General features: G+C 42.9%; 2 protein-coding genes across 3 annotated transcripts in view; both read right to left on the bottom strand.

Moving 5' to 3' along the window:
- ZFYVE26 (zinc finger FYVE-type containing 26) overlaps window positions 1-27910 on the bottom strand; it is a 70389-nt gene that overhangs the window by 21122 nt on the left and 21357 nt on the right. For both annotated transcript variants that reach the window (XM_053602389.1, XM_053602390.1), the window contains exons 11-28: window positions 26277-26888; window positions 25950-26036; window positions 23751-23819; window positions 23187-23338; window positions 20591-20792; window positions 18728-18991; window positions 15890-16009; window positions 15633-15797; window positions 14278-14496; window positions 13070-13172; window positions 11494-12239; window positions 9888-10084; window positions 8857-8961; window positions 6948-7070; window positions 6392-6568; window positions 4785-5031; window positions 3426-3524; window positions 894-1057 (exon numbers count right to left, since the gene is read on the bottom strand). In XM_053602389.1, coding sequence (XP_053458364.1) covers window positions 894-1057; window positions 3426-3524; window positions 4785-5031; window positions 6392-6568; window positions 6948-7070; window positions 8857-8961; window positions 9888-10084; window positions 11494-12239; window positions 13070-13172; window positions 14278-14496; window positions 15633-15797; window positions 15890-16009; window positions 18728-18991; window positions 20591-20792; window positions 23187-23338; window positions 23751-23819; window positions 25950-26036; window positions 26277-26888 — 3851 coding nt within the window. The remainder of the gene's footprint in view (window positions 1-893; window positions 1058-3425; window positions 3525-4784; window positions 5032-6391; window positions 6569-6947; window positions 7071-8856; window positions 8962-9887; window positions 10085-11493; window positions 12240-13069; window positions 13173-14277; window positions 14497-15632; window positions 15798-15889; window positions 16010-18727; window positions 18992-20590; window positions 20793-23186; window positions 23339-23750; window positions 23820-25949; window positions 26037-26276; window positions 26889-27910) is intronic.
- LOC128593823 (60S ribosomal protein L7-like) lies at window positions 17118-18682 on the bottom strand. The gene is made up of 2 exons (XM_053602148.1): window positions 18679-18682; window positions 17118-17935 (listed from the first exon to the last, which is right to left on the bottom strand). Exons 1-2 carry the CDS (start codon window positions 18680-18682, stop codon window positions 17172-17174), a joined length of 768 nt encoding a protein of 255 aa, XP_053458123.1. The 3' UTR covers window positions 17118-17171.

Below are 27910 nucleotides of genomic sequence, written 5' to 3'. Positions count from 1 at the left end.
ACACTCAGCTGTGTTGAGTCTCTATGGAAAAAGGACACACCAGTACTTGCCCTCAAAAACTGACATTTTAAAATCTCTCTCAATTGATGAGCAAAGGTGACAAGTCATGGACAGTTTTGCAATAGCTCCTAACATGTTCTACTTGTGTGTAGAGGCAACATGTGGAAACACAGCAAAAAGTAGTGGGGAAGATGTGACTTTCTTGGCCAGTGAGAATTACAATTCTACATGTTATTGATGATAGTGATGAAAAAAATGTCCTTTTTTCAAAATGCCTTTAAACTTCTGCCTCATATTATTATGAGAGGGTGACAGAAATATTATTCCTCTTTTAAGGATGAGAAAGAAACAGACACAGAGAAGTTCTATCCCCACGGTTTTCATCAGCACTGACCTGAAAGTCCAGGCAGCGACTGTGGTTAAGTATGGTGACATGTGTTACCACACTTACTTCTGACAGCTCCCTGAACCAAATAATACATCATCCATAGTTTACAAGTGGGTACATGAGACTAAAAAAGTTTATATCATATTGCTGTTAAGAGAACCCAGGTCCTGTCTCCTGAGCCAGCACATATAACCACCACATAGGTCACCTGTCTTTACTGTGGAAGACATGGGAGCATGAAACAAGATCCCCTGGCATTTGGTGACTCCTTGTGATTATCTTGTTATCTCATGAGCATAGCTAAACTTTTAGAATTTAAGGCTAGTTGAGCTTGTGTCTACTGCTTGTTTGAATCCAGAAAGTACATACTGGCCAGGTCAAAGATAAGCCTAAAGTCTTAGGTTTGGCAGTTCTTCTGAAAATACCAGGAGGTGATATAGGCTCTTGGACGAGAATTTTCCTTTTCTTTCCCCTGCAGGTAGAACTGGAGACCAGTGCTGCTTACCATGGTAAAGTGCTCCCTGCAGCAGACCATGCAGGTGTTCTCCGTCTCGTCTGGGACCCACTGGTGTCTGGCAGGGGGTGTTGCTGGGGGCACAAATTCCAGCAGGGGCTGACTCGGTGGGAAACTTTTCTCCCTCACACTGGGGGAATGTACAACAGAGACACCTGTGAGCCAGAGCCAGAGTAAAAGGTGATCAATATGCCAGCTTATACATAAAGATGGAATGATGGAATTTCACCATTTCACAGACCCTTACTGAAATCATAGATCTAGTTGGCTAGATGCCTTAAATGTGGTGGCTCATGCCTATAATCCTAGTACTTTGGGAGGCTGAGGCAGGTGAATTGCCTGAGCTCAGGACTTTGAGACCAGCCTGAGCAAGAGTGAGACCATCCCTGCTAAAAGTAGAAAAAAACTAGTGGGGCGTTATGGTGGACGCCTATAGTCCCAGCTACTTGGGAGGCTGAGGCAAGAGGATTGTTTGAGCCGAGGAGTTTGAAATAGCTGTGAGCTATGATGACAGGGCTCTCTAGCTTGGGGCAACAGAGTTAAAACTTTGTCTCAAAAAAAAAAAAAAAAAAAAGATCTAGTTAATGAGCATCAATGGCTCTTCATTTCATAAAAGACTACTGGACATTGTGTGTCCCCTGATGGAAGTATACACTGACATCTCCCAAGTATACTTGCCAAAAAGTATTAAGCCTCAGTCAAGTCAAGCGTCTACCTACCTGCCAGTGTACTGGAAATTCAGATTGCCACAGGGGTGCAATTAGCAAAACCCAGCAAGTGGGAAGTTCCACAGGACAAATCACTTAGTTTCCTCAACAAATAAAAAAGAGGTGTATGTGGGGAGTAATAAAAGAGAAAAGAGGCAGAGTACCTATGAATCAAAAATGATTAAGACATATTTTAGCCAAATGACATAGGTGGGTATTTAGACCTTGATTTTAGAAAAACCAACTTAAAAAAAATCTTTATGAGACAACTAGGGAAATTTGAATATTGACTGGATATTTGATAATAATCAATTATTTGCTGTGAGTCTATATATTAAAAAAAGAGAAATCATTAATTTGTTTCTAGGTATTATAGTGATGTTATGGTTTTGTTTTACAAAAGCCCTTGTGTTTTACAAATTTGCATGAAAATATTTATAAATGAAATGCTATTATCTTGGATTTGTTTCCAAATAGTCTAGTGGAAGGATGTGAGAATACAGATGAAACAAGAATGGTTATCATGTGATGATAATTATTGTAGCTGGGTATTGGGTATTGGGAATGTGAGTCTACTCTCTCTCATCATACTACTCTCTCTCTCTCTCATATATTATAAATTTTTCACAATAAAAAACTTATATACGCTGGGGGTGGTGGCTCATACTTGTAATCCTAGCACTTTGGGAGGCTGAGGTTGGAGGACCACTTGAGGCCAGGAGTTTGAGACCAGCCTGGGCAACATTTACTGAGACCCTGCCTATACCAAAAATAGAGAAATTATCAAGACATAGTGGCATGTGTCTGTAGTCCCAGCTACTCAGGAGGCTGAGGTAGGAGGATCACTTGAGCCCAGGAGTTTGAGGTTGCTTAAGCTATGATTATGCCATTGCACTCTAGACTGGGCAACAGAGTGAGTCTTCTGTCTCAAAAAAAAAAAAAAAAGCTTATATATATATATATATATACAATGTGAGTGTATATATGTACATATATATATATATGTACACACATATACACCTGAACATATACACATATACACCTGATGCGTAGCACATGTATATATCTGTGCCAAAGCTGTTTAGGCTGCCTCATGCAGAGGCACTAAGCTGCTTACGTACCTGCAAGTCTGAGCCCTCCCTCAGTGCTGCTGTTTACTGTGAAATATGGCCAATTCTCAAAATATGAGCAGGAAATGCCACAGTCTGCTTTATGTTATAGAAGGAGATTTCTTGTCACCTACAAGAGCAATGTTGGCTGGTCACAGAAAGAGAACTGTCAAACACAGTGATTCCTAGTTGCAACTAGAAGGGCCTTAGAATGCTCCGTGGCTAAGCTTCCTCTGGGAGCAGGCCATTGTGCAGGAGCTGGAGTCTGGGGGACAGCAGAGGTGGTAAAAAGGATGACCAAGACATGCTGAAACCTTCAAGGAGTTGCACCCTGTGGGGTTGACAGTGTGAGTTTTTGGGATAAACACAGTTGATCCTGAGCATCCGTGAATTTGACTATTCACTAAAATTTATGTGTAACCTCAAAAACAATGCTCAGTGTGCCTTCTGAGGACATTCATGAACTTCTGCAGTTGTGAAAATTTTGAGTTGCCCAACAGCTGAGGTTGTCTCAACACTAAAAGGGGTTCTGCAACAGACATACTACCACAAACAATGAGAATTGGCTGTATGTTGAATCTTTTGGGATGTACAAAGTGGGAATGAATCAAAAAAATAGTAATGTCATAACCAGAAATGAAAAAAGAGGGAAAAAAAAGGTAAGATTAAACTAGAAAATTTAGTGAATAGTCAGAAACAGTTCTTACCAGGAAGAGCAGCAGGAGACAACTCTGCTGATGGTGATCTAGGGAGAGTCTCAGGGTCTGAAGCCCGATGGACAATTTCCTGGAGTTGAATCACAGACTCTGTAGAGGGAAAATGCTGATAACTTACTGTCTTCCTATGAGCATCTTTATTCACCACCCTAGGCATTTAGCACAAAGCTTTGTTTGCTTTACTGATTGTCATTCCATGATTCTACTAGATATAAAGAATGGTAGGCTGGGCGCATGCTATAATCCCAGCACTCTGAGAAGCTGAGGCAGGAGGATCACTTGAGGTCAGGAGTTCAAGACCAGCCTGAGCAATAGTGAGACCCTATTTCTACTAAAAATAGAAAAATGAGCTGGCATTGTGGTGGTGCCTATAGTCTCAGATACTTAGGAGGCTAAGGCAGGAGGAATGCTTGAGGTTAGGAGTTTGAGATTGCCATGAGCTAGGGTGACACTGCAGCACTCCGGCAACAGACTCTGTCTCAAAAAAAAAAAAAAGGGGATGGTATAGGCGTTTCCATTCTAAGCCAATAACATGAATGTTTCTTTTTTTTTTTTTTTGTAGAGACAGAGTCTCACCGTACTGCCCTCGGGTAGAGTGCCGTGGCGTCACACGGCTCACAGCAACCTCTAACTCTTGGGCTTACGCGATTCTCTTGCCTCAGTCTCCCAAGCAGCTGGGACTACAGGCGCCCGCCACAATGCCCGGCTATTTTTTGGTTGCAGTTTGGCCGGGGCTGGGTTTGAACCCGCCACCCTCGGCATATGGGGCCGGTGCCCTACTCACTGAGCCACAGGCGCCGCCCAACATGAATGTTTCTTAAATTGCCCCCCCCCCCAAAAAAAAAACATGTTTGGGTACATGAGATAATAAAGCAGACACTAGGATTCTATAAAATCGATCTAAAATGCCCAGAAGGAAGACATTTAATCAATGTCCTTGGAGGGTAGGGAGTAGGAAAAAAATGCTGGCTGAGTTAGCTCACATACAAGTGATATCTGACAGGATCCTAGGAATAAAGCATATCCTCAGTACAAAAGGATGGCACTTCACAGCCCATTATATCAAAGCCAGACAGGGACTATTTCCAGCATGTCTTATTTCTCAGAGCTTTACATTATAATACTAGGCATGCAGTGGGTATTCACCACCATTTAATTCTGATTACTCCTGTAATTCCTCCAAGACCAAGATCTCTTCTGTTTATAACAATAAAGATCTCTCTCTCTCTAAAGGTATACTGTATTCACAGCCTATCAACCCAAAGTAATAAAAAAGGAGAAATTTAAAACTAAACCTGGTATTTCCTGTTCCATACAGGATTCCCTTCTAGGTAGAATGCTGGCAGTTACCTGATCGCTTCTCCCTCTGAGAGTATGGGAAGTCCAGGGCCTTCCCTGCGTATCTGGAAAGCAGAGTGTCCACCTCATCCATGGTGAAGCCAATTTCCTGCCCGGCCAGCAGCTGGTGCAGAGTTTGCACAGCCATGGTGGCCCAATCCACCTTCATGTTCATGAGCAGCTGCTCCAGCATGAGCAGGGGAATAGAGGACAAGTGGGAATAGCTGGCCCGGTGCTGCTCAGGGAGGGTCAGCAGAACCTGTTTGTGGGGTAGATCCATAGAGTAAAGAAAACAGTATACAAATTTCAGAAGAAACTTGAAATTCTCATGGAAGGGGAAAGGAGCCAGAGGCCAAATGGGCCATAGTCAGTTACTGAAACTGGGTAGCAGTCTTTTAGAAAGCAAGGCTGAACCCTCATCTTCATCTTCCAGGGTACTTGGGAAGTACTCCAAGCATCTTCCCCAGATGAGGGTTTTGTACGTTTTTTCTATAGTGGGTCAGAGAGTAAGTACTTTAGGCTTTACAGTCTTAAGGTCTCTGTCTCAACCACTGTACTCTGTCAATGTAGCCTGAAAGCAGCCACAGGCGCATATGCAAATGATAGATGTGCCTACCTGCCAATAAACGTGACTTACAAAAGCAGGCCAGGGACTAGATTCAGCTCATAGGTGGTAGTCTGCCGACTCCCGGCCTAGACCATCCAGGGATGGTTGAGTTCTCCCTGACCCTTAATGCCATCATTCTGTCTATGTGAGGCTTTACTTAGAATGAGCAATATAAGGTGATGTCAGTAGACTGCTGAAATCTGGCACCTGTTATGTCCTAAGTGATGCCTCTAAACTCTCTTCAGAGGTCATGATCACTAGGTGTGAAATATGTTCACTGGCTCTGCTCACTGCTACTTTCAAGGGTTCACTGACTTAGATACAGTCGTGATCAAAAAAAAAAAAAGGTGTACCTTTTTCAGCAACATTTTATGTAGTTTACCTCTTAGCAAGTGTGCCAGTGGTTACATTCATGGCTCTCCTAGCACTTGTTCCATTTGTGGGGTGGTACACAGGACTACCAGGCAGAATAGAAGAGTGTCAGAGGACCCCAATTCTCCCCAAACTCTTTCACTGGATTATTTTTCCTAGTTTGTAATTTCTTCTACTACTGTCTCCAAGGTTTCACATCAAAGATAAGGACCTATTATCTCATCTACTCACCTAGACAACTAACCTTCCATTAGCAGACTAGTGTATCAAGCAGTAGTTTTAAAACCTTACAGAAGAATCCCTTTGGAAGACATCCATCCCTCTCCCATAACCAGTTTTAACCGATCTGGGGTGAAGGTCAACTAGTGGTATTTTTTAAAAGTCTAGGTTATTCTAACATATGGTCAGAATTGAGAAGGTTGGATATAGCAGATGCTGTGGAAAGCATGAAGACTACTTCAGAGAGCAAGGTAAAAATTCACTGTGGAGGCAGGCAGGAGACTCAACTAGGATGTGGTGGGTTGCTAGGGTCAAGAGTATATAGCTCAGGTCAAGGATGGCCTTGAAAAGGCAAGTTCTGAAGTGGAGCCCATAGCTCTCCCCCAGGTGTGCTTTCCCAACACCCCTCTTTTCCTCTTACCTTGGATCCCACGTACAGTGCCTGGATTTCACGGTGTCGAACAGCAGTTAGTTGTCCATAGAAGTGGGTGGTGAGGTAGTTAGCCAAGAAGTGAGAAGTGGCCAAGCTGGGGTGCTGGTCAAGGGATTGCTCTGTGACCTCAAGGCACATGGTGGGGTCAGGGATTCTTTGCAGGAGCTGTTGCAGAGGGTAGAGGAGGAAGGTGAGGCCTGCAGAAGAACTCTTAGACTAGCCTTTTTTGTTTGAGAAAGGAATATTTAAGTTTATTCATTTTGGACTAACCCTTTCTCTGTACTCATTTTTTTTTAACCACCCCAGTAGCTTCCCAAAGGTACCAAGGCTTTGATAGGGCCAGAGTTCAGCAGAATCCTGCTCCCAGCTGCCCCATCTGGATCCTAATGCAGGGTTAGGCACCTTCTACCCAAGATGACTACTTTGGCTTTTGAAGGACATGTAGGGGTAAACTAGACAGAGCATGGGATTCAGCAAGCAAAAATCTATATGATTTGGCTAACCTTGTCCTCCCTGAAAAGAAGAGGAAGAATTGGAGGCTTACTTGCAGAGCCTTTTCGTGATCTCTTCTTTCTAGCAGGTGGAGAAGATGCTTTTGATGTAGGCTGATTAAATGTTCTCTTGGAATGGGGTATAGGCAGCCCCACTCCTCACATAGCTCATACTCCTGGAAGGAAACACGGACACAGTCAGTTCCTTTAAATTACTGGCCTTGTAGTCTCATCCAACTTTGCCTAATTTTTCTTAGCAGTCTTAAGTGTGCTAAGCCCCAGGAATGTTTGGTAAGTGCTTATGGGAACTTCACTGTGGTACTGAAGTGAGATCATAAACTCAAAGGATGACAGTTGCAAGATAAAGTATGAAAATGATTGGAGCAGGCTTACTATTAAACCTATTTTCCTCCTAGCTGTACTATAAAAATGAGAAGCCGATGACGTATGGCAACTGACACTTGGTGTTAGCCCTAGGAGATACTAAGGAAGCGGGAAAGACTGAGAAGATCCTGATCAAAGGAGACAGCACGGACTTAGCTAACAAGTGTTGTCATGAGAACGGGCAGGCCCAATGTTCTTAGACTTTTAAAGATTAAAAAAAATTATTTTTTATATTATAAAATTTCTCTACTTTAAAATTTTGGCAATGAAATCAATATAAAATATAAAAATTCTACTGATCAATACTGTATGGGCCAAACAAACATGTTGGTGGTTGGATTTTATGCCTGTCCCCTCTCCGTATTCCCCAACCCAATTTGTGAGCTGTGGATTGAAGTTTCAGACAATGGAATTCCCAGGATTTTGTCCAAATATTCCAACGTGGTAGTATCTGGAATGCCCTCCCTACGATTTGCTTGGGCTGCCTTCTTCAGGATGCCTCCTTATTTCTCTGGCTGTGTTAGGTACCTTGCCTGTGCTCCCACAATCTGGGCTCACTTGTGTCACTTGATATATATTATGTTGCAATCACCTAGAGATGCATCTCACATTATTCCTTGCCCCCAAATTTAAGCCACTCCAGGGAAAGAACTAAGTTTCATTATTTTTATTTCAGCACCATCCAGCACAGTGACTAACAAATAACAGGCATGCAAAAAATGTTTCCTGAATGAAAAAAACATTTGAATGAGCATCTACATTTTGAACTATGGGAAAGCAGTTTTTTTTTTGTTTAGAGTGTCACTATGTCACCCTTGGTAGAGTGCCATGGTGTGACAGCTCACAGCAACCTCAAATTCTTGGGCTTAAGTGATATTCTTGCCTCAGCCTCCCAAGTAGCTGGGACTACAAGTGCCTACAACAATGCCTGGCTATTTTTGGTTGCAGTTGTCATTGTTGTTTAGCAGGCCCAGACTGGGCTTGAACCCGCCAGCCTTGGTGTATATGGCCGGCACCCTACTCACTGAGCTACGGAGACTAACCAGTAGATCAGCTTTTTAAAAGAGAGATAAAATCCTATTTAGTGCTTAAGTGGCTAATAAATACATGAAAAGATACTCAAATTAATTAGTAATTATGAACTATAAATTAAAACAATAATGAGATATCACCCTTTCGGCAAAAAGTAAAAAATAGGACAATATAAAAAGCTGGTGAGGATTTGGAGCAGTAGGAACTGTGGGTGGGAGTATAACTGGAACAACCAATTTGAAGTGCTATTTGGTAACATCGCGTAAAGGTGAGGATGTTCAAGCCCCATGACCCAGCAATTCTACTTCTCAGTATCCTTTCTGTGCCCAGTGTACACAGTGTAGAAAATTTCACATATGAATATAATGGTGATAGTATGAAAGCATCAATTGTATTATTCTCTATACGTATCTGTATGTCAGCAAATTCCACAATAAAAAGGAGAAACGAATCGGGTGTAGAAAAAATGTGGACACTGATGCATGGAAAGGGGTTTACGCAACGAGGAAAGGAGGATGAAGGGGAACAATATGGGGAAAATGGTACCTGTGCTTCCAGAATCATGTTCATGACAGCTGATGGGTCCTCAACACAGCAGTTCCTCAGGGTCTGCCAGTCACACCAGGCTGGGGGAGCCTGCAAACCTAAAACCTATGGGAAGGCAGAAAGATCCATCAAATCACACTGCAGCTTCTTCCACGAACGAGTCATTGGTGTGTCCAGGGAGGGCCATCCCAAGACCTCTGTCCCATAGTCAGGCAGTCAGAACATGCCAAGGAAGAGGAGAAAAAGAGCAAATGAGGCAAAGATTCCTTAGGAAGTACTATCAAGGAGTATGGCCTGCGTGGGAGGCCAGAGTTGGGACCTGTCCCTGGTGAAGACAATTCCTAGAGGGTCCCACGCATCACAGATCACTCAGCAGTCTGGGGTCACTTATCCTATGCTCCTCTATTCAGAACTCCACCCAAGATATTCTTCTGGCTGGAGTGTTCTGTGGGATTACCTTTCATGCAGCAGTTTTAGCTGTGCATGAAAACTGCTGAGCAAGAATGAAAAGAAAACCTTTCGCTTGTCATTTTCACCTCCCATGGTGGAGACTGGACTCTGTTCTCACATGGGAAAATTAGAATATATTTTATACTTGTTATGTAGTTGTGCCTCCTAAATCTGTCTCCCTGGGTCTCTTGAATGTAATAAATATCCTGCAGTAATATTTCACTTTTGAAACTGTCACTTTCAGGCATCCTTTCAAAACAGCTCTTGGTGTTTAGTTGAAATTTAAAACAATTATTCTTAAAGACATAGTATAGAAAAGACATATACATGTGAAAAAGTCTTTGTAGGCTGTAAAGCACCATCCCAATGTTATTTCTGTTATTTTTACCCTTTCTTGATGCAAACATGTTTAAAACTCTAGGAACAAATAACACAGGGACCAGACAGAGGCCTCTTCACTGTTCACCTACAAACAGAAGCCAGATGCAAAGCCAAACCCAGAAAATCCCCCAACATATAAGAACAGGCTGGTGTTAGCAATAGGGTGAGAAGCTGTTTCCTTCTTGATGTGAAGTGTGTACCTTCTGATACACCTGCAGCTCTGCCAGCTTCCTCTGCAACTCACACTTCAGTCCTTCTTGGACAGTTGTGTCTGAAATGCAGTAGGCCAGGATCTCCAGGCAAGACTCCAGGGGCCACCTGTCCACATACCGTAGGGCCAGCTGACTTCTCAGAAATGCATCCTTCACAGGAAATAGGTATTGCCAACCTTCTTTGTCTACAGGACAAAAAAGATGCCCAGAGGCAGGAAGCATGACATCTAAAGGGCTTGAGAATCCAGGTTACCCCTTTTCCCCGAAAATAAGACATCCTCCGAAAATAAGACCTGCTTACAGGAAAGATAAGACGTCCCCTGAAAATAAGACCTAGCGCATCCTTGGGATCACATCTTAAAATAAGACACTGTCTTATTTTCGAGGAAACAGGGTACTTCTTAAGGGAAGGGCTTTGTTCCAATTCATAAAATAGGAGCTTGGAGGATCCTTCGGATCCATGTGATCTTAACTAGTTTTTACACTTGGAACCATTATATAACAGGGAGAAATGCTGTCCCCCTATGTTTCCCTTTATGTAAACTTGATCACAGTCATGGGACTTTCAGAAAGGAGAGAGGGGAGAGGAGAAAAGAAGGAAGGAAGGAAGGGAGGGAGGGAGAGAGAGAGGAAAGAAGGAGAGATGAAGCTCTGAGCTTTTGGGTGTGCTGCTTATATGGTGCTGTCTCTCCTTCCAATGGACTTTACTTTTTCCTGCAATGTCCACTCTGTGTTGTACATAACTACTTGCAAGTTATTTCTGGTAAACTAGTTTCACTCCCTGGAGTTTTTCTGTCCTCATTACTTAGTAGATCTCTCTCTCCCACACTCACTTCACAGCTCTTATCATGGAGCTACTAAAGAGACTCTAAGCAATTAACACCACACAACCCAGCAATGGGTTTGTCTACCTTTTCAAGGATGGATTTTCTTTTTTCCAAAGGGTGGCCAAGCCTCCCTCCTCCCCAAAAACCATTTCCTACAGCACACCCAATGCTTGCTCCCCGTAGGGGCATGTTGTAGCTCATTGGCTTTCCACTCTGGTTATACAGAAAAATCTGCAGAGCTTTAAAAGCAGGGTTTGTCAAACAGACCCACAATCTGCTTTTATTATAAAGTTTTATTAGAATATAGTGATGCTTATTCCTTTGTGCACTGAATCTGGCTGCTTTTCGGCAGAGTTAAGTAGTTACAACCGAGACTGTGTGGCCTACAAAGTTCTTCACAGAAAAAGTTTGCTGACCTCTGTTTTATAGTTGATGTGGGCCTGAACCCCATCCTGGGCCTCTGGAGATTGGGACCAGATAGGTGCAGTTTATAGAAATTTCATGATTGTGATGTGCAGGATTGAGAATATTGGTTATTGGTTACAAGTTTACGTCCTAAGTCAGACAGACTTGGGTTCTGAACTGCTCTGCTATTTACCATCCTGGGCAAGTTTCCTAACCTCACTGAGTCTTGATCTCCTCTCAGTAACATGAAATTATGGTGGCACATTCCTCTAGAGTTATTGTGAGGATGAAATGTGATGATGTACTCAGTGAATGCTAAATATTACCAATAGTGAAGGAGGGAGGCACAGCTTTCTGCTTACCACACGCCACAGCACAGCTGAGGACTGCATCCTGTACGCTGCTCAATCCCTCCACATCTCGACCATACACTTCAGTGAGCTGAAGGGCCCGAGGCCAATCTCTCGCCACCAGGGATTCCTCAAATGCCTCGGCCAACACATCTAGGGCACTGGGAGAATGCAGGCCCAAAAGGACAGTAGAAAGACTGGCCTGCCCGCAGAGACTCCCTGCCAGACTCTGCCCCTTCTGGGATGACTCTTGCAGGGGCTCCCAGGCAGCCAGGAGAGAGGCCTCAAGCATAGGGAATTGTTCCAGAAGGCGCTCACATTCCCGGGCCACCTGCTCTGCAGTCAGGGGCACCTCCCTGCGGCCACGAAACTCTTTCCATGATAGGATGGGCTTGGTGACCTTTAGCCTTGGGGAAGCCCCCAGGCAGGCTACCACAGCCAATAACTTGGAGCGAGATTTCAGGAAGGCCAACGTAGAAGAGGTGAGGGCTGGGGGTGATGAGTCCGTTGGGGAGGAGTAGGGCTTTCTTTCTAATGTGGGATTCTCAGCTGGCCTTGGGGAACTCAGTGTAGAAAGTGGGAGGTCATCCAGCCAGTACGAGGTGTGCTGCTGGGTCAGGGTGCCCAGGCGGTTCAGGAGGAAGGATGTCTGCTGGCTTTGTTGTGAAGAGCAAAGAGCCAGGGGCTCACAGCAGCAGTTGACGATGACCTGTGGCACACTTAGGCTGAGACCCTCTCGAGCTAGAAGGACTGCTAGTCTGGAGGGAGGGAAGGAGAAGTCATGTGAGGCCTGCATACACAAGAACCATCACCTAATCTTACAATTTCCTTACACTTACATAGCAAATATAAATGAAGGCTCTTAGTTGTTTCCCTCTTTTTTATTTTAATTTTTAAACACAAAAGGTAGGCTATTAGATATACTGCTCTGTCCTTGGTTTTCTACTTAACTAATAAAACTAATAACTAATATAACTCTGATCATATCCCTCTACAGAGAGGATTCTCATTAATTTTATAGCTATGTACTATTCCATTATGTGGATGAACCATAATTTAATTAGCCTCCTACTAGTGGACAATGGAGTTTTCTGATCTGCTGCTGTTACATACAAGGCTGGAATGAGATGTTTTTGCATATACAGCACTTACTGTATGTATATACTAAAGCTTCAAGATTAGTTCCCTAATGTGTATTTTCAGGTCAAAAGTCACATGAATTTATAATTTTAATAGATACTGACAAACTGCCTTCTCACGAAGGCTATGCCAATTTACATCCCACCAGCAATTTCTGAGAATGCTTGTTTTCCTATAGTCTAACCAACTACTGTGTTATCAAATTTTTGGATTTTTGACTACCCATAAAATGAAGAGCCACCCACTAATCACATACTTCCAATACAAATGTTAGCAGTGTCAAGAGAGAGACAGAAAGAAATAAGGCACAATTAATTTTAATATATAAAAGTAAACATAAACTAAAGTGAAGTTTGAAATCTTCACCCTCTGTACTGACCCCAAGCCCAAGGGAGGCCTGGGATTTCTTGATGAAAATCAGAGAGATTGATAGGCAGCTGGCTCCTACCTGTCTGGGGGAACTTGTCTCTCAAGCAGGAGATGCGACACCAGTTGGGAAGAGCTCTGTTGCAGCAGAACAAAAGGATTTCCTACCTTGATGTCCGCATGATCTGCAAAGGTATAGAACATGACCTCTGTCTGCACCACTGACTGTAAAAGTTCAGAGCCCTGTTTCCCAGAATCAGTGAAAAAGTAGTCCATGTGAAGATAATGTTGACAGCCCTCTTAATTCATTCTAAGCAAAGGCTTCTCTTAACATGACACTGACCACAAGTTTATCTGCACCTTGCCATTGCTCTACAGACAAACTTCACAGACATCTCTTGTTCTCTTCAACTCAACTGAAGTGCATGTAGTATTTGCTCTGGGGAGTCAAGTAAGATCTGGCACTCACATCAGAGACAAGATTCCTCTACTGAGTCTTCAATCATTTTACACAAAGACATTTACACCAGAATGTTTACTGCAGCTCAATTCACAATTGCAAAGTTGTGGAAGCAACCCAAATGCCTATCAACCTATGAATGGATTTATAAACTGTGGCATATGTATAACATGGAGTACTATTCAACCACAAGAAAAGATGGAAACTTTACATCTTTTATGTTTACCTGAAGTTGAAACCCATTAGTAAAGTATCTCAAGAATGGGAAAAAAGTATCCAATGCACTCAATACTAATATGAAACCAATATGTAAATAAATACATGCCCACATGAATGATAAACACAAGTATAGTCTAGAAAGGGGGAGGGGTGAAGAGGGAGGGGGAAAGGGGGAGAAGGGAGGGTGATTGGCGGGATTTCACCTAATGTATAGGATGTGAGGGTATTCAGCACGCACCCCCAGGGCTCAACTACAACTTGAACTTTACCTTAGAAGTGAAAACAATGTAACCTAAAAATCTGTATGCTCATATTAATTTGAAATAAAAAAACAAAGAATAAAAAAAGATTGCTGAGTCCTCAAATCCACGATGGACTCAAAGTCTGATAGAGCTATTTCTTAGTCACTATTTCCATGAAAATCTGAGTATTCGTGTGTACTATACAACTATCCTAGCATAAAGGTGAATAAAACAGACATGAATGAGAGGAGGATATTAAAAACCTAGTGTCCTTGGCAACTGCTGTACTTCATCGAGCACTTGTCCTCTGCCTTGCCCTGAAGGCTTGCAGGCCAGTCATGACTCTGTTTCCTCTTTCTTGCTACTCACCAGGCTCAGAGCTCAGACTCTGAAGGAGAACTGCAGCCAGGGTGCTGCAGTAACTGAAGAAGGTGCCCATGTAGTCAGTCTGTTTGTTGTCTGCTGGGGTCTGCTTGCCCAGGATCCTCTGGAGGAGCTGGGTCTGGATGTACACAGGGTGCGTCTCTGCCCCAGGAGCTTTCTGGGCTGTCTGCTCCACCAGGGAAGAGAGTGGAGAACTCCTCAGCTCTGAGAGGAGTATGGCAAGAGAAGGGACAAAGACTTTATTTTCAGTCTGCCAGCTTTGTGTCTGGGCTGCCTATATACTTCAAGAGGCATCCTATAGCTTGGGGCTGCACTTACAAGGCATAAAATCCTGTCTGTCATGTGGACATGTGGTCCTTGGCCAGGAAGAGTTTTGAATCTGAAGTGTGTAAAATCACTCCAGGCATATAGTTTTTTATTTTTGCCCTGGTGTCTCTGGGGTAGAATGGCTTTACAAAGAGCACATCAATCTTTTGTGAAAGGGTTGATCAATATTTACTAAGTACCTGGTCACTTGCTTGCCAGAGGTAGTCTCCCTAGAACCTCAAGCATGGAATAAGCCATGCTTAATTTTTTTCATTCTTAATAAAAACAATGTTTCAGTTAATGAAGTGTTAACCATCCTCTCAATTAAGAAGTATCTTGGCTTGGCACCCATAGCTTGGTGGTTAGGGTGCTGGCCACATACACCGAGGCTGGTGGGTTTCAACCCAGCCCGGGCCTGCTAAACAATGACAACCGCAACAAAAAAATAGCTGGGCATTTTGGCAGGCGCCTGTAGTTCCAGCTACTTGGGAGGCTGAGGCAAGAGAATCGCTTAAGCCCAAGAGTTTGAGGTTGCTGTGAGCTGTGATGCCACAGCACTCTACCAACAGTGACATAAAAGTGAGACTATGTCACACACACACACACAAAAAGAAGTACCTTATCAGGAGGTCTAGCGGGCAGGGCACGGGGGGCTTATGCCTGTATCGTAGCACTCTGGATTACCTGAGCAACAGTGAGACCCTGTCTCTACTAAAAATAGAAAAACTAGCTGGGCATTGTGGCAGGTGCCTGTAGTCTCAGATGCTCAGGAGGCTGAGCATGAGGATTGCTTGAGCCCAGGAGTTTGAGGTTGCTGTGAGCTAGAATACCAGGGCACTCTACCTGGAGCACAAAGTGAGACTCTGTCTCAAACAAACAAATAAACAAACAAGGCAGGGAAACAGGTGAAGTTCATCTATGAGACATGCCCCGGCTAACTAAAGGGCTGTCTAAGCCTCTGCTCCAAAGTACTCCTTCACTTTCAGCTCCTTTCCCCAGGTCAGCCCTTCCCTGCTGCCAGGAGATGCCCATACCTGGCAGCTTCAGTGCCTCTCTCAGTGACTGAAGGACCTGCTCCAGCTGCTGGGAGAGAGCGGTGTGGCTGGCAATACAGTCATCGGTGAGGCTGGGCCAACACATCTGGAGCAGCTCTGAGATGCTGCACCGCGGAAAGCCTCCTCCCTTTTCTTCTACACTCTCTATGGAAAGCAAATGAGAAAGAAAAAGTGAGGTCTGCTGCTGACCCAATGTTCCAAGTCCAGGAGGAAAAAGTGGGACAAAAACAATTCACCTGATTTAGTCTGTCCAGCTGACATAAGTGGATAATTGAGCATCTTACTGATTTGCTGAAGAACAACCGGAAAACCTCGAATGCCATCAGCATTGAGAAGTACATGGTCTAACCGTCGGCCTGGAAATAGATAAAGGAAGAGAGAATGCAAAAATGTTAATAATAAAAAGTAAGGTATTTTTAGTCCCATGTTTACTTCTAAAATTTGACTTTCTCCAATATCTAGGAAGAAATATATGGCGTGCCATTTTTGGTGGCAGAAATAAATCTTCAGTTTGAGTATAACTATACACTGAGTCCTGTGTGTTCTCCTAGAAAATCACTGAATCTGGGAGTGGTCTTGGGGCTATTCATATCATAACCTAGTCACCACTCTTCCCTCCACACACTCCTTTTCCTCCGATGCTCAGTCGTTCCAATGTTTGACACCTGTGTCAAGGATGGGTGGGGAGTGGAACTTTCCCTAATTCTATCTTTGTATACTGCTCCCCTGACATAGCTGTTCCTCAAAGAATTCCATACACATTATTGACCAAAAGATATGATGGTACCTCCAACTGTGATCCATTAAGTTTTCTCTTATCCCTGGCTTACAAATTCAAGATAGTTTTAGATTTTAGGTTAAGTGAGGCTCATCCAGGAGTGGGCATGGAGTTTAAAGGCTCCAATTCCTTTGACATCATTTTAGAATGTATATTTCTAACTTGACTTTATAAGTCAGAAAATATTTTCACCCAAATGACTGTAGATTGCTATGTCTACTAACAAGGGAAGGTTCTCAACAGTCTACACCAGTGATTTTCAACCCGTGTGCCGTGAGAGGATCTTAGGTGGGCTGTGAAAAATTTTAAAGATCATTAATTAAATTATTTTCAAAATAAGTTCAAAGCAGCATAAGTACATTCTTTTTTTTTTTTTTTTTGACACAGAGTCTCACTTTCTTGCCCCTGTAGAGTACCCTGGAGTCATAGATCTCAGCGACCTCAAACTCTTGGGCTTAAGCAATCATCTTGCCTTAGCCTTCCAAGTAGCTAGGACTATAAGCATCTGCCACAATGCTCAGTTATTTTTCAGAGACTGCGTCATGCTCTTGCTCAGGCTGGTCTCAAACTTGGGAGCTTAAATGATCCACCTGCCTCGACCTCTCAGAGTGCTGGGATTACAGGCGTGAGCCACTGTACCTGGCTCTTTTTTTTTTATATTGTTTAACTCTTTTTTTTTTTTTGAAAGCAGTCACTGTTTATTAACTGACCAGATTACAAAAACAATCAGGGCAGATACCTTAGTTCATTCTTCTAATAAGCCTATTGATTTGGTCTTCCCTGTTATCAGCATCTCCACCTTCTACAAAGTGGGTTGTTTTTTTCTTCATCCCTCCCCGTGGAGATAACTTAAAGGGCCACAAGAAGTTATTTGCTTCTTTGAAGTGTTTTCCAACAGTATAGATCTCATGAATCAGATCTTCCATGCAGATGATGCCATATTTACCAAGAGATCGTGCAATCAAACTGTTATCAGTCAACGCAATTCGTTTCTTATTGATTTTGCCATAACCACGCTTGTAGATTAGCTCATTTACTGACTTCAGATTTGGGTACCCCCATGCAATATACGGTTCTACAATCCTCAGCATGTTAATGGAAGCCTTATTGAGCTTAACAAAAGTTCCATTGAAGATTTGGCGAAGGCGAAGAAGCTGCAACACTTTTCGGACCTTTGGACTCACACCATTGATACCTCTGATCCTGATGACAAATGCCAATTTTGGTTCTGCAGGTACATAAAAGTTGCCAGCTTTTCTTGCCATCCTAGCCATCTGAATCTCAGTTCTGTACATCTGCCTATATTCTTTATGATAATGCTTAGCTTTTTCATAGATAAGCTTCCTCCTTGCCTTTCGAAGCATCTTTTGGGCACACTTCTTTCTCAGACGCTTGATCTTCAGCTCTGTGAAATTCTTTCGCTTTTTCTTAAGGGTTTCTGGCACAGCAGGAACCTTCTTTTTCAACAGCCGCCATGGTTCCAGCCGGAAAAAGAGGAACAACTCTTTTTTTTTTTTGATCGATGTTATTTAAGTGTGCCACAGAAGTTTAACCATAGCTTCTAGTGTGCCATGAGATATAAAAAGTTGAAAAACCTGTCTATACAGAGGGTACAAATGTATACACATTTTAAGAGATATTATCTATGTATTATTAATTTTTGAAGTTGAATTGAATTGTGGGAGTAATGTGTAGTATGACATTTGCTCAAAAGATGGTGTTAGTCAAATGCTAGTGTCACCGTGAGACAGGCAGGACAGTCAAAACAGCATGGTTGTCGTTTGAAGAACACAAGACCATTTTGAAGTGGTATATGAAATTTGAGAACATTGTGGAAGGACAACCACAATGGAGGCTTGAGTATGGGGACTCTTAAAGGATGTGGCGTACCATAGGAAACCAGCCACACTGATGGAAATTATAAGCAGACACATTGGTCAACGTTGCTCAGGTGGTAGTTTGTGGTAATCAGAACTGTCTGGATGCCGACAGTAACCACTTTAAGTACCTCTTATAATTACAGAAGTCAAACATGACTAGTATTCATCTTTTGTTAACAGTATATACTGAATATTACAATTTTTAATACAGCTTTTTCCTTTCTTAAATGTGTATCCATTTGTTCGCACCCACTGTATTCGTGTCATCAGATTGAACATGAGGACATTTAACTAATAATCCTTTCTCTTACTCCTCTCTCCTCCAATAACTCCTCTCTTCTTGTACAATTTACTAAGACTCTGATACCCATGCCCTTATTTGAGAATAAGGGATAAAGCTAAAGAAACACGCTCACCTCGGCTTTCAAGGCTACTGTTCAGACTTCGTTCAGCCGTTTCCAAGAGTTGCTTGCAGGTTTTCCAGAGCTGGCACTGGGAGCAAGCAAGGTCAAATGCAGCCATAGCAGGGGGACTAAGGCCTTCCAGAACCTCTTGCAGGGGGGCAGTGGGCTCTACCAGACTAGTGCTTGTCCAGAAGTCCTCCTGGAGTGTGGGGATGGGGTCTGCAGGGCTGCCCAGCAGCTTGTCCGTCACATCAGAGATGGAATAAAACACCATTCCTGGCCACCAAACAGTGAAGGAAAGAGCAAGGGGTTAAAATGATTCATTCCAACTATTGCTTTCTTCAGGAAAAGTAGTTACATTTAAGACGTTTGAGGTTCATTTGCCCACAGTGTCTTCCATGCATATTAGCACTGTCATTACAACCCACTTTTATAGCATCAAAACAATGGCATAAAAAGGGAAACCAAGAGAAACTCTGAGTGGTCCAGATGAGGAAGGGTTTCCTCCAAATGGGATCTAAAAGTAGGTTGAAAAAGAATGAACTGTCTCTGTGTGTGCTATTCAGAAAACATCTCTAAAACACATGCCAAAAAAGCAAGGTAGACAACAGTGTTGTTGTAAAAGTTCATTTATATTAAAAACAAAAGGGCCGGGCGTGGAGGCTTGAGCCTATAATTTCTTACTCTGGGAGGCTGAGAAGGGAGGATCCCTTGAGTTAAGGAGTTCGAGAGTAGCCTGAGCAAGAGTGAGACCCCATTTCTACTAAAAATAGAAAAGCTAGCTGGGTGTTGTTGTGGGTGCCTATAGTCCCAGCTACTAGAGAGGCTGAGGCAAGGGGATTGCTTGGACCCAAGAGTTTGAGGCTGCTGTGAGCTGTGATACCACAGCACTCTACCCAGGGCACAGAGTGAGACTCTGTCTCAAAAAAAAAAAATAAAAAGTACATATTCTTGTGAATAGGCATAAACAATTTCTGGGAGAATATGTGAGGAGCAATGTGTGATAGTAACTTGAATATAGAGCCTAGACCAGTAAGAGATGTGAAAACTGGGACAAGATTCCACCTTCAAGATATGAAAAAATGAAGTTTTTTCGCAGTGCAGCCTAGGTCAAGAATTGACACCTGTGAATCCCAAGCCATAACTATTAACACAAAATTTCTCTACTTTACTAAACAGTAAAATATACTTTAACCCTGAATAATAATTACATGGGAAGGAAATAAACTCCTAACCATTTCTTTAACCCAGAGATAGTGGCCATCAAAACACACAGTAGAAAGAGCATTCATGCTCTTCAGTTTAAGTCACACGGGACTGTGGTCCCTAACCCCCAGGCCGAGGACTGGTTAAGAGTAGGGAGCACAGTATCATCGCCTGAGCTCCACTTCCTGTCCCATCACACCCCTTCCCTCATCTGTGAAAAAACTGTCTTCCATGAAACCATCTCTGATGCCAGAAGGGTTCCCATCTGTGGCTTGTAGGAACCAGGCAGCACAGCAGGGGGCGAGTGGCAGGTGAGCAAGGGTAGCTTCAGCCATACCCCATTGTTCTCACCACTGCCTGATCTCCACCCCGTCACACTGTCTCCCAGTGGGAAAACTGCCGTCCATGAAACTGATCCTTGGCCAAAAGGCTGGGGGCTGCTGACACAAGACAAGCCTAATGGAGTACCTCAAATGGTAGTATGTGAAGACCTCCAAGTATGTCAAGGAGGTTGGGTGTAGTCAGAAAACTACTCCGAATGTGTCAGGATTGTGGTCTTTCCAGGGAGGTGTTCCGTTTTGGATTTCTGCTCACCTTTATGGGTGGTTTCTCCCTTCCCGCCCCCTTCCCAGCCTCCTCGCTACCTCTAGGGCGCCAGGGCACCCTGACCTGCTGCCGCAGCACTGCCAATGGCCTGTAGAGTTGAGCGGCCACTGACGGTCCTCTGAAAGGTGTTGCTGGCCCCATCTGGGTTCTGGTTTTCAATCTTGTGCTCTACTTGGGCCAGCTCCTCGATCACCTCCTGGTAGTGCTCCATGAACATCAGTTCCCTTGAGCTGGGTGAGGACTTGAGGTTGCAGGTGAACACCACCTGTCATGGGAGAGGGAAGAGTGTGGGCCACGGTGGTCCCAGTGAGTTGGGGAATGCCTACACATAGGAGATCTTGTCAACTACCAACTATGCCCTAAGATGTCCACTTTGCAGTGTCAGAAAAACACTCAATGTTATAAGAGTAGATAAAACACAAAAATAATCCATAAAAGTCAGTAACAAAACCATCAAAGTCCCCAGCAGAAAATAGGCTAAAGATGTGGACAATTTCAGAGGAAATATAAGTATTATATATAATTAATACATAAATGGGAAAACGTTTTCCCTTACCAGTCATCTAGGAATTTTAGTAATATCGCTTTGCATCTATCATAATAAAAAAGTATAAGAATAATCCTTGGGGATAGTGTAAAATTAATTGTCATAACTTTTTTGGAAAGCAGTTTGGCAATATGTAAAGCTTGAAGAATGGCTGGGTAGGCCAGTTGTGGTGGCTAACATCTGTAATCCTAGCACTCTGGGAGGCCGAGGCAGGTGGATTGCTTAAGCTCACGAGTTTGAAACCAGCCTGAGTAAAAACCACCCTGTCTCTACTAAAAATAGAAAAACTGAGGCAAGAGGATCACTTGAGCCCAAGAGTTGGAGGTTGCTGTGAGCTATGACGCCACAACACTCTACCCAGGGGAACGACTTGAGACGCTGTCTCAAAAAAAAAAGAATGGCTCATGCCTTATGATCTTAGCACTCTGAGATGCTGAGGCAGGAAGATCACTTGAACTTAGGAATTTGAGACCAGCCTGATCAACAGTGAGACCCTGTTTCCACTAAAAATAGAAAAATTAGCTGCGTGTGGTGGTGCACATCTATAGTCCCAGCTACTTGTGTGGCTGAGGCAAGAGGACAGCTTGAACCCAGGAGTTTGAGGTTGCTGTGAGCTATGATGACACCACAGCACTCTAGCCTGAGTGACAGAGTGAGACTATCTAAAATAAAAATTATATCTTTTGAACCAGTAATTTTTATGAAAACTTTCTTAAGGAAATAATTTAAAAGGTTTAATGCCCAAAGGCATTATTTATTTCAACTATTACGAGGTTGAAAATAGTCTAAATATTAAGGAGCTACTTGATCAGACTATTGTAAAGTAACTAAAACCAAAGTTATAAGGCATATGTTTGTATTGTAAAAAAGGCAAGATATAAAGTTTCAGATACAAATGATATCAGCTATATAAAAGGCATATATATGGAAAAATATTGGCCCCAATAAACTATATACTATATCTTTAATATTGGTTATTCCATGCAACAGGATTAAAAGTAATTGGGTGGCACCTGTGGCTCAAGGAGTAGGGCGCCGGTCCCATATGCCTGAGGTGGTGGGTTCAAACCCAGCCCCGGCCAAAAACCACAAAAAAAAAAAAAAAAAAAAAAAAAGTAATTTTATTTTCTTGGTATTTTCTTATAATATGTACAACTCATTCTGTAACCATGTTTAAAAAAAGGTTTTAATAAAAGAAGAAAAAGAATCAAGGCTTGAGGACAGAAGTTAGAGACATTTGGGGTGAAAGTGTCATGGGACCCTGGCCCACTTCCTCGAGACTGGCTGGGTCCTATCCTTACCTAAGAATCATAACTATAATATCACTATCACTAAAGCAGGAGATCTAAAATGATCAGAGGAAATTAGACCAACATTATCCTATCACCCAGATTTTTCCTAGATTTGTTCCTAGACAACTGAACTGAATAAAAGGAAAATTCTGACCTACATGTAGAGGGACTCTCCTAAATATACCAAGAAAGTTTTACAAATTAGAAGAGTAGTATTTTCTGCTTGTAAGTTTAAGTAATGGTAGAGGACTTTGGTATTTCTCACGGTCTGTACATAATTCTCTTAACATTTCCTTGCGATAGAAACAGTAGGTGTTATACTTAACTCTAATTTTCAACTGAGAATACTGAAGCTCAGAGAGGTTAAGTCTTCTTGATGATGACCCTTGTGTTCTTGACCCTAAAGAACACAAATATCCTACTTTGCTGGCTCCCTGTGCTTCTTCTATACTGAACTGGCATTCTATATATTATTGACAATTGTCTGCATCATGATTTTTAATTAGGTAAGATATGTATGTGTTCAGAGAAGGAGTATAAGGAAAGAAAAACATTTCAATGTTTTGCAGTGGTGGGATTATGGCTTTTACCTTAAGACTCTGTTTATGTTAAGAACAAAAACAATTTATTATCTCTTAATCTGCAATGCTGAGGATTGGGCCTGCACACATGAAAACTCCCTCTTGCTTCTCCTGCTCGATGTGGACCCCCATGTCCTCTTGGTGGCCCTGGTTGCATGTGCATCTAACTTTACCACAGGCAGCTAGGAGCTGACTCAGCATTCTTTATTATGACGAGGTATGGCCCAGGCCCCCTTTACCTGATGGGCTTCTGTAAAGTTCCCCCGGAGGATGCAGGACGCCAGCAGTGACTCGGGTGGGGAGAACATCATGGGGATAAGCGAACTTTGACGTTGGGGCTGCAACCGGCTGTCCAGCTCACTCTGACCAGATATAGCACCCAGACTTCCCTCTGTCGGGGCATAAGAATGTACAGTCCGGAGAAGTGAGTGACTGGGAGGAAACATTATTCTGCTGCCAGCTCCCACCAAAGCTCTTCTCTCCTCAGTATCCTTTTCTGTAAGTGGGTCTTGATTTTTACTCAAAAAGCAAAATTATGTTATCTTCTCTGAATATAAGAAGTGGTACCCAGCACCTCCCTTGGGTATTTATTTACTTCTCCTTCTCTCTGCTGATGGGCTACTTGAATGAAAGTGAAATAGCTCTTTCCCCTTTCCCAGATGAAATCTGTTTGGCCATCTGCAGAACCAGCCGTCTTGAACACAGGCATTAAGTACTCAGTCCTGGTTTTCATACCATGGTGCAGGCAACTCTCTATCACAGAAAAGCTGCTTGAAGTTGGCAACTGGTTGAGACCCACATACCTGATGTACTTGTGCTCAGCTCACTACTTGTACTTTCCAGAGATGGGTTGGAACCTCTGTCCCGGCCATCTAGAGGTATTAGGAAGAATAGAGAAAATCAACTCCATACAGTGTAGGAGGTGTGAATGCGCTTTGAAAGCCAAGATCTGGGTGGTTAGAGGGAGAGGACAGTGGGTGCTGTCTATGCAGGTAAGTTATAAACTCTTTGAAGCCAAAGGCCTGGTTTATGTGTCATCCACCTTCCTAAAGATACCTAATATTATTTAGGAAACCTCATGAATTCCTGCTAATTATTTAAAAGGCTACATATGTTTGTATGGTATGTACCAAAAGTCATAATGGAAATTTGATTACCTAAAACTTTAGGGCCCGGTGTGGTGGTTCACACCTGTAATCCTAGCATTCTGGAAGGCCAAGGCTGGTGGATTGCCTGAGCTCACCAGTTCGAGACCAGCCTGAGACAGAGTAAGACCACCATCTCTAAAAAAATTAGCTAGGTCAACACCCCATAATGCTATGTACAAACGTAGCATTATTTACAATAGTAAAAACTGGAAACAATGTCCACCGACGGTATATATATATATATGACAATGGTGGGTGCCAATATAGTCCCAGCTACTTGGGAGGGTGAGGCAAGAGAATTGCTTGACCTCAAGAGTTTGAGGTTGCTACTGAGGGTGACAAAGTGAGATTCTGTCTCAAAAACAAAAACAACCCCTTTGATACTTCAGGCTGGGTGAGGAGGCTCATGCCTGTAATGCTAGCACTCTGGGAGATCAAGATGGGTGGATTGCCTGAGTTCAGGAGTTCGAGATCAGCCTGAGTAAGAGTGAGACCCTGTCTTTATTAAAAATGGAAAAACTAGCTGGGCATTTTGTCTGTAGTCCCCGCTACTTGGAATGCTGAGGCAGGAGGATTGCTTGAGACCAGGAGTTTGAGGTAGCTGTGAGCTAAGTTAATGGCACAGCACTCTAGCCTAGGCAACAGATTGAGTTGTCTCTGTCTCAAAAAATAAATAAATAAAATTAAAAATAGCTGGGCGCAGTGGCTCACACTTATAATCCTTGCATTCTGGGAGGCTGAGGTGGGTGGATTGCTTGAGTTCATGAGTTCAAGACCAACCTGAGCCAGAGTGAGACCCCTGTCTCTAAAAAAAAAACCAGGCATTGTGGTGGGCACCTGTAGTCCCAGCTACTTGGGAGGCTGAGGTCAGAGAATCACTTGAGCCTGAGAGTCGGAGGTTGCTATGAGCTATGATGCCATAGCACTCTACCCACGGTGAGTGCTCAAAAAAAAAAAAAAATTAAATTAAAAATAAAACAAATAATACTTTAATACTCTTTTATGTGTATACATTAGACTCCTCTAAGAAAAATCAATAAACAGTCAAAAGACAAAATATGGGAAGAATTACAGCACATAATGACAACATGTTTTCTTAATGTCTATAGAGCTTTGTACAATTCAATGAGAAAGAGAACCCAATGGAAAAATGGACCTTAGACATGATTAGGTAGTTTATAGAAAAACACATATAAATATAAATGACCAATAAATATATATAAAGACAACTAAAAAAATTACTATTAAAGCAATGATGCATCATTATTATATTAATTATATTGCTAAAGATTTTTAAAATCTGATACTACTCATTGTTGATGAGTGGATGTACAAATAGGCAATCACAAATAGCTGGTAGAAATGAATTGATTTACCTTTTCTTAGGCAGTTGGCTAATACGTGTCTATATTTTATATATCCATATTTCTTTGGCCTAGTGATTCTATTGCTAGGAAGTCTGCACACAAGCATGGACAGAGAGGGATAAAGTTGTTACTGTAGCATTATTTACAATAGTAAAAACTGGAAACAAATGTCCACCAATGGTGTATATATGACAATGGAATACTAAGCAGCCTTTAAAATGGTAAGTGAAAGAAGTATGTTCTCAATATATAGTATGACACATATGTATATATAAAAGGCTATATGTTTGCACTGCATGGAAAATTTCTGGAAGGATATATACGAAGATAATAAACAAGGATTACTTTGGGGGAGCTGGACTAGGATAATCAAATAAAACTTTGTTTTGACCATGTGCTCTATCTTAAAGACTATTAGACAAGAGGCAATGTTACCATCTGCCTAGTGCATAGGCAGGAGGCACGGGGAGAGAGAGATTTCGGTTACCTGCCCGGCTCCTTCTGGTCCTACGACCCCGGTAGAAGCTGGAGTGCCGTGTGGTGACAGGTCGGTATCTTCGGGAAGGTTGGTCCTCTGAAACAGCAAATCCAGTGATCCACTTTGATTGGACCCACTTCTTGGGGTAACAGATAGGGGAAGGTTTGCACTGGGCTCTAAGACATGGAGCAATCCCCAGTGTTCTGACATTGGTTGCTATGGGATATGACCTGAGTTATGGTATGGCTCCCATGTACTCCTAGCTCTCGCCCACATTTCTGGGCTTTATCTCCTTCCCCACCTTCTGGACCCACCAGTTCTGCTCCCTCCTCTCACCTGAGCCCTGGATGCTTGTTACCACCTTGTATCTCCACTGGGCCTCAGAGAGGACCTTGGAAAACCGGTGCAGGCGGCTCTGCAGTCCATCTCTGCTTCCTGAGTAGCTCTGGCCTTCTGGCAGCTTTGGCTTCTCAGGAGGGTCATGGCTACTGATCTCATCCAGCTGCTCTTGGAGAAGCTTGAGGAAGGCCCCTATTGCAAATTCATCAGCCAGGAACCCACTGACCCCACTAGTAAAGTGCTTTAGGTCCAAAAAGCTGTGTCCAGGAGGCCATTGGTAGCTATCTTTTGGCTCTGCCTTCAGACAGCTTGGCATTGTATAAGCAAGGCTCCTGGGGATGCCCAGGCAAGTGTGTTCGGACTTCTGCTCTCGCTGTGCTGTGTGCTGAGGGCTCTCTGATGGGGACCTCAAACCCAAGGGGCCCTTCCCCTCTATGTCATCATCCTCAGCGTAATCTTCAGGGAGATGAGGCTCTGGATAGAGATCAGCAGAGGTGATGAAGAGCAATGAGAAAATGTTTTCTAGAAGTTCCAGGCACAAAGAATCAGGAATACTGCACAGATACTGTTGACACTTGGCCAGGTAGGTTGAGAAGAGATTTGAAGTACCTACAGAAACACGTATAAGGAAAGAGGCCAGATCAAGATAGAGAATGCAAATGTTAGAGACATCATTCGCCAGAGTCAAATATTCTCACACCTTTTAGTTCATTTATTAACAGAAGAATAAGAGACTGTTCAGCATGTCTCCTTATGACTTGCACAAAGATTTTGCCACTTTAATTAGAAGTACAGCTTACTGAACACTCTTTATTTTGCTTCTGTCTTTTTAATATTACCTTATTCCTTACTTGATGATAGGCCCTAGATCTCTGAATAGCCAAAAAATGACCATGCTCAGAGGTGAAGATCTATTCCAAATCCAGGAGACAGCAATAACTTACCATTAGACAAAGAAAGCAAGTTAAGGAATCATAATTTTTTTTTTTTTGAGACAGATTCTTACTCTGTCACCCTCGGTAGAGTACTGTGGCATTATAGCTCATAGTAACCTCAAATTTCTGGGCTTGAGAAATTTGCCTCATCCTTCCAAGTAACTGGGACTTACAGGCGTGCACCACTATACCCGGCTAGTTTTTCTATTTTTAGTAGAGGTGGGGGTCTCACTCTTGCTCAGGCTGGTCTCGAACTCCGGACCTCAAGTAATCCATCTGCTTCAGCCTCACACAGTGCTAGGATTACAGGTGTGAGCCACAGTGCTCAGCCAGGAATCATAAATTATTAAGAAAAATGAGAGAGGGTGGGATATTAGGTTGGCATTTTTCATCTTGAAGGATATGACCCATGAAATCAACTTAGAGGCTGCATTAAAAAAAGTGAAACAGGAGGCGGCACCCATAGCTCAGTGGGGCGCTGGCCACATGCACCAGGGCTGGTAGTTCGAACCCAGTCTCAGCCTGCTAAAAACAAAAAACTAGCCGGGCGTTGTGGTGGGCGCCTGTAGGGCGCCTCTCAACTACTCGGGAGGCGGAGGCAAGATTATTGCTTAAGCCCAAGAGTTTGAGGTTGCTGTGAGCTGTGATGCCATAGCACTCTACTCAGGGCAAAAAAGTAAGACTCTGTCTCAAAAA

The sequence above is a fragment of the Nycticebus coucang genome, chromosome 9 (genome assembly GCF_027406575.1).
Source record: "Nycticebus coucang isolate mNycCou1 chromosome 9, mNycCou1.pri, whole genome shotgun sequence".
In the NCBI taxonomy this organism is placed as follows: domain Eukaryota; kingdom Metazoa; phylum Chordata; class Mammalia; order Primates; family Lorisidae; genus Nycticebus; species Nycticebus coucang.
This window is presented reverse-complemented; position numbering and strand designations above follow the sequence as displayed.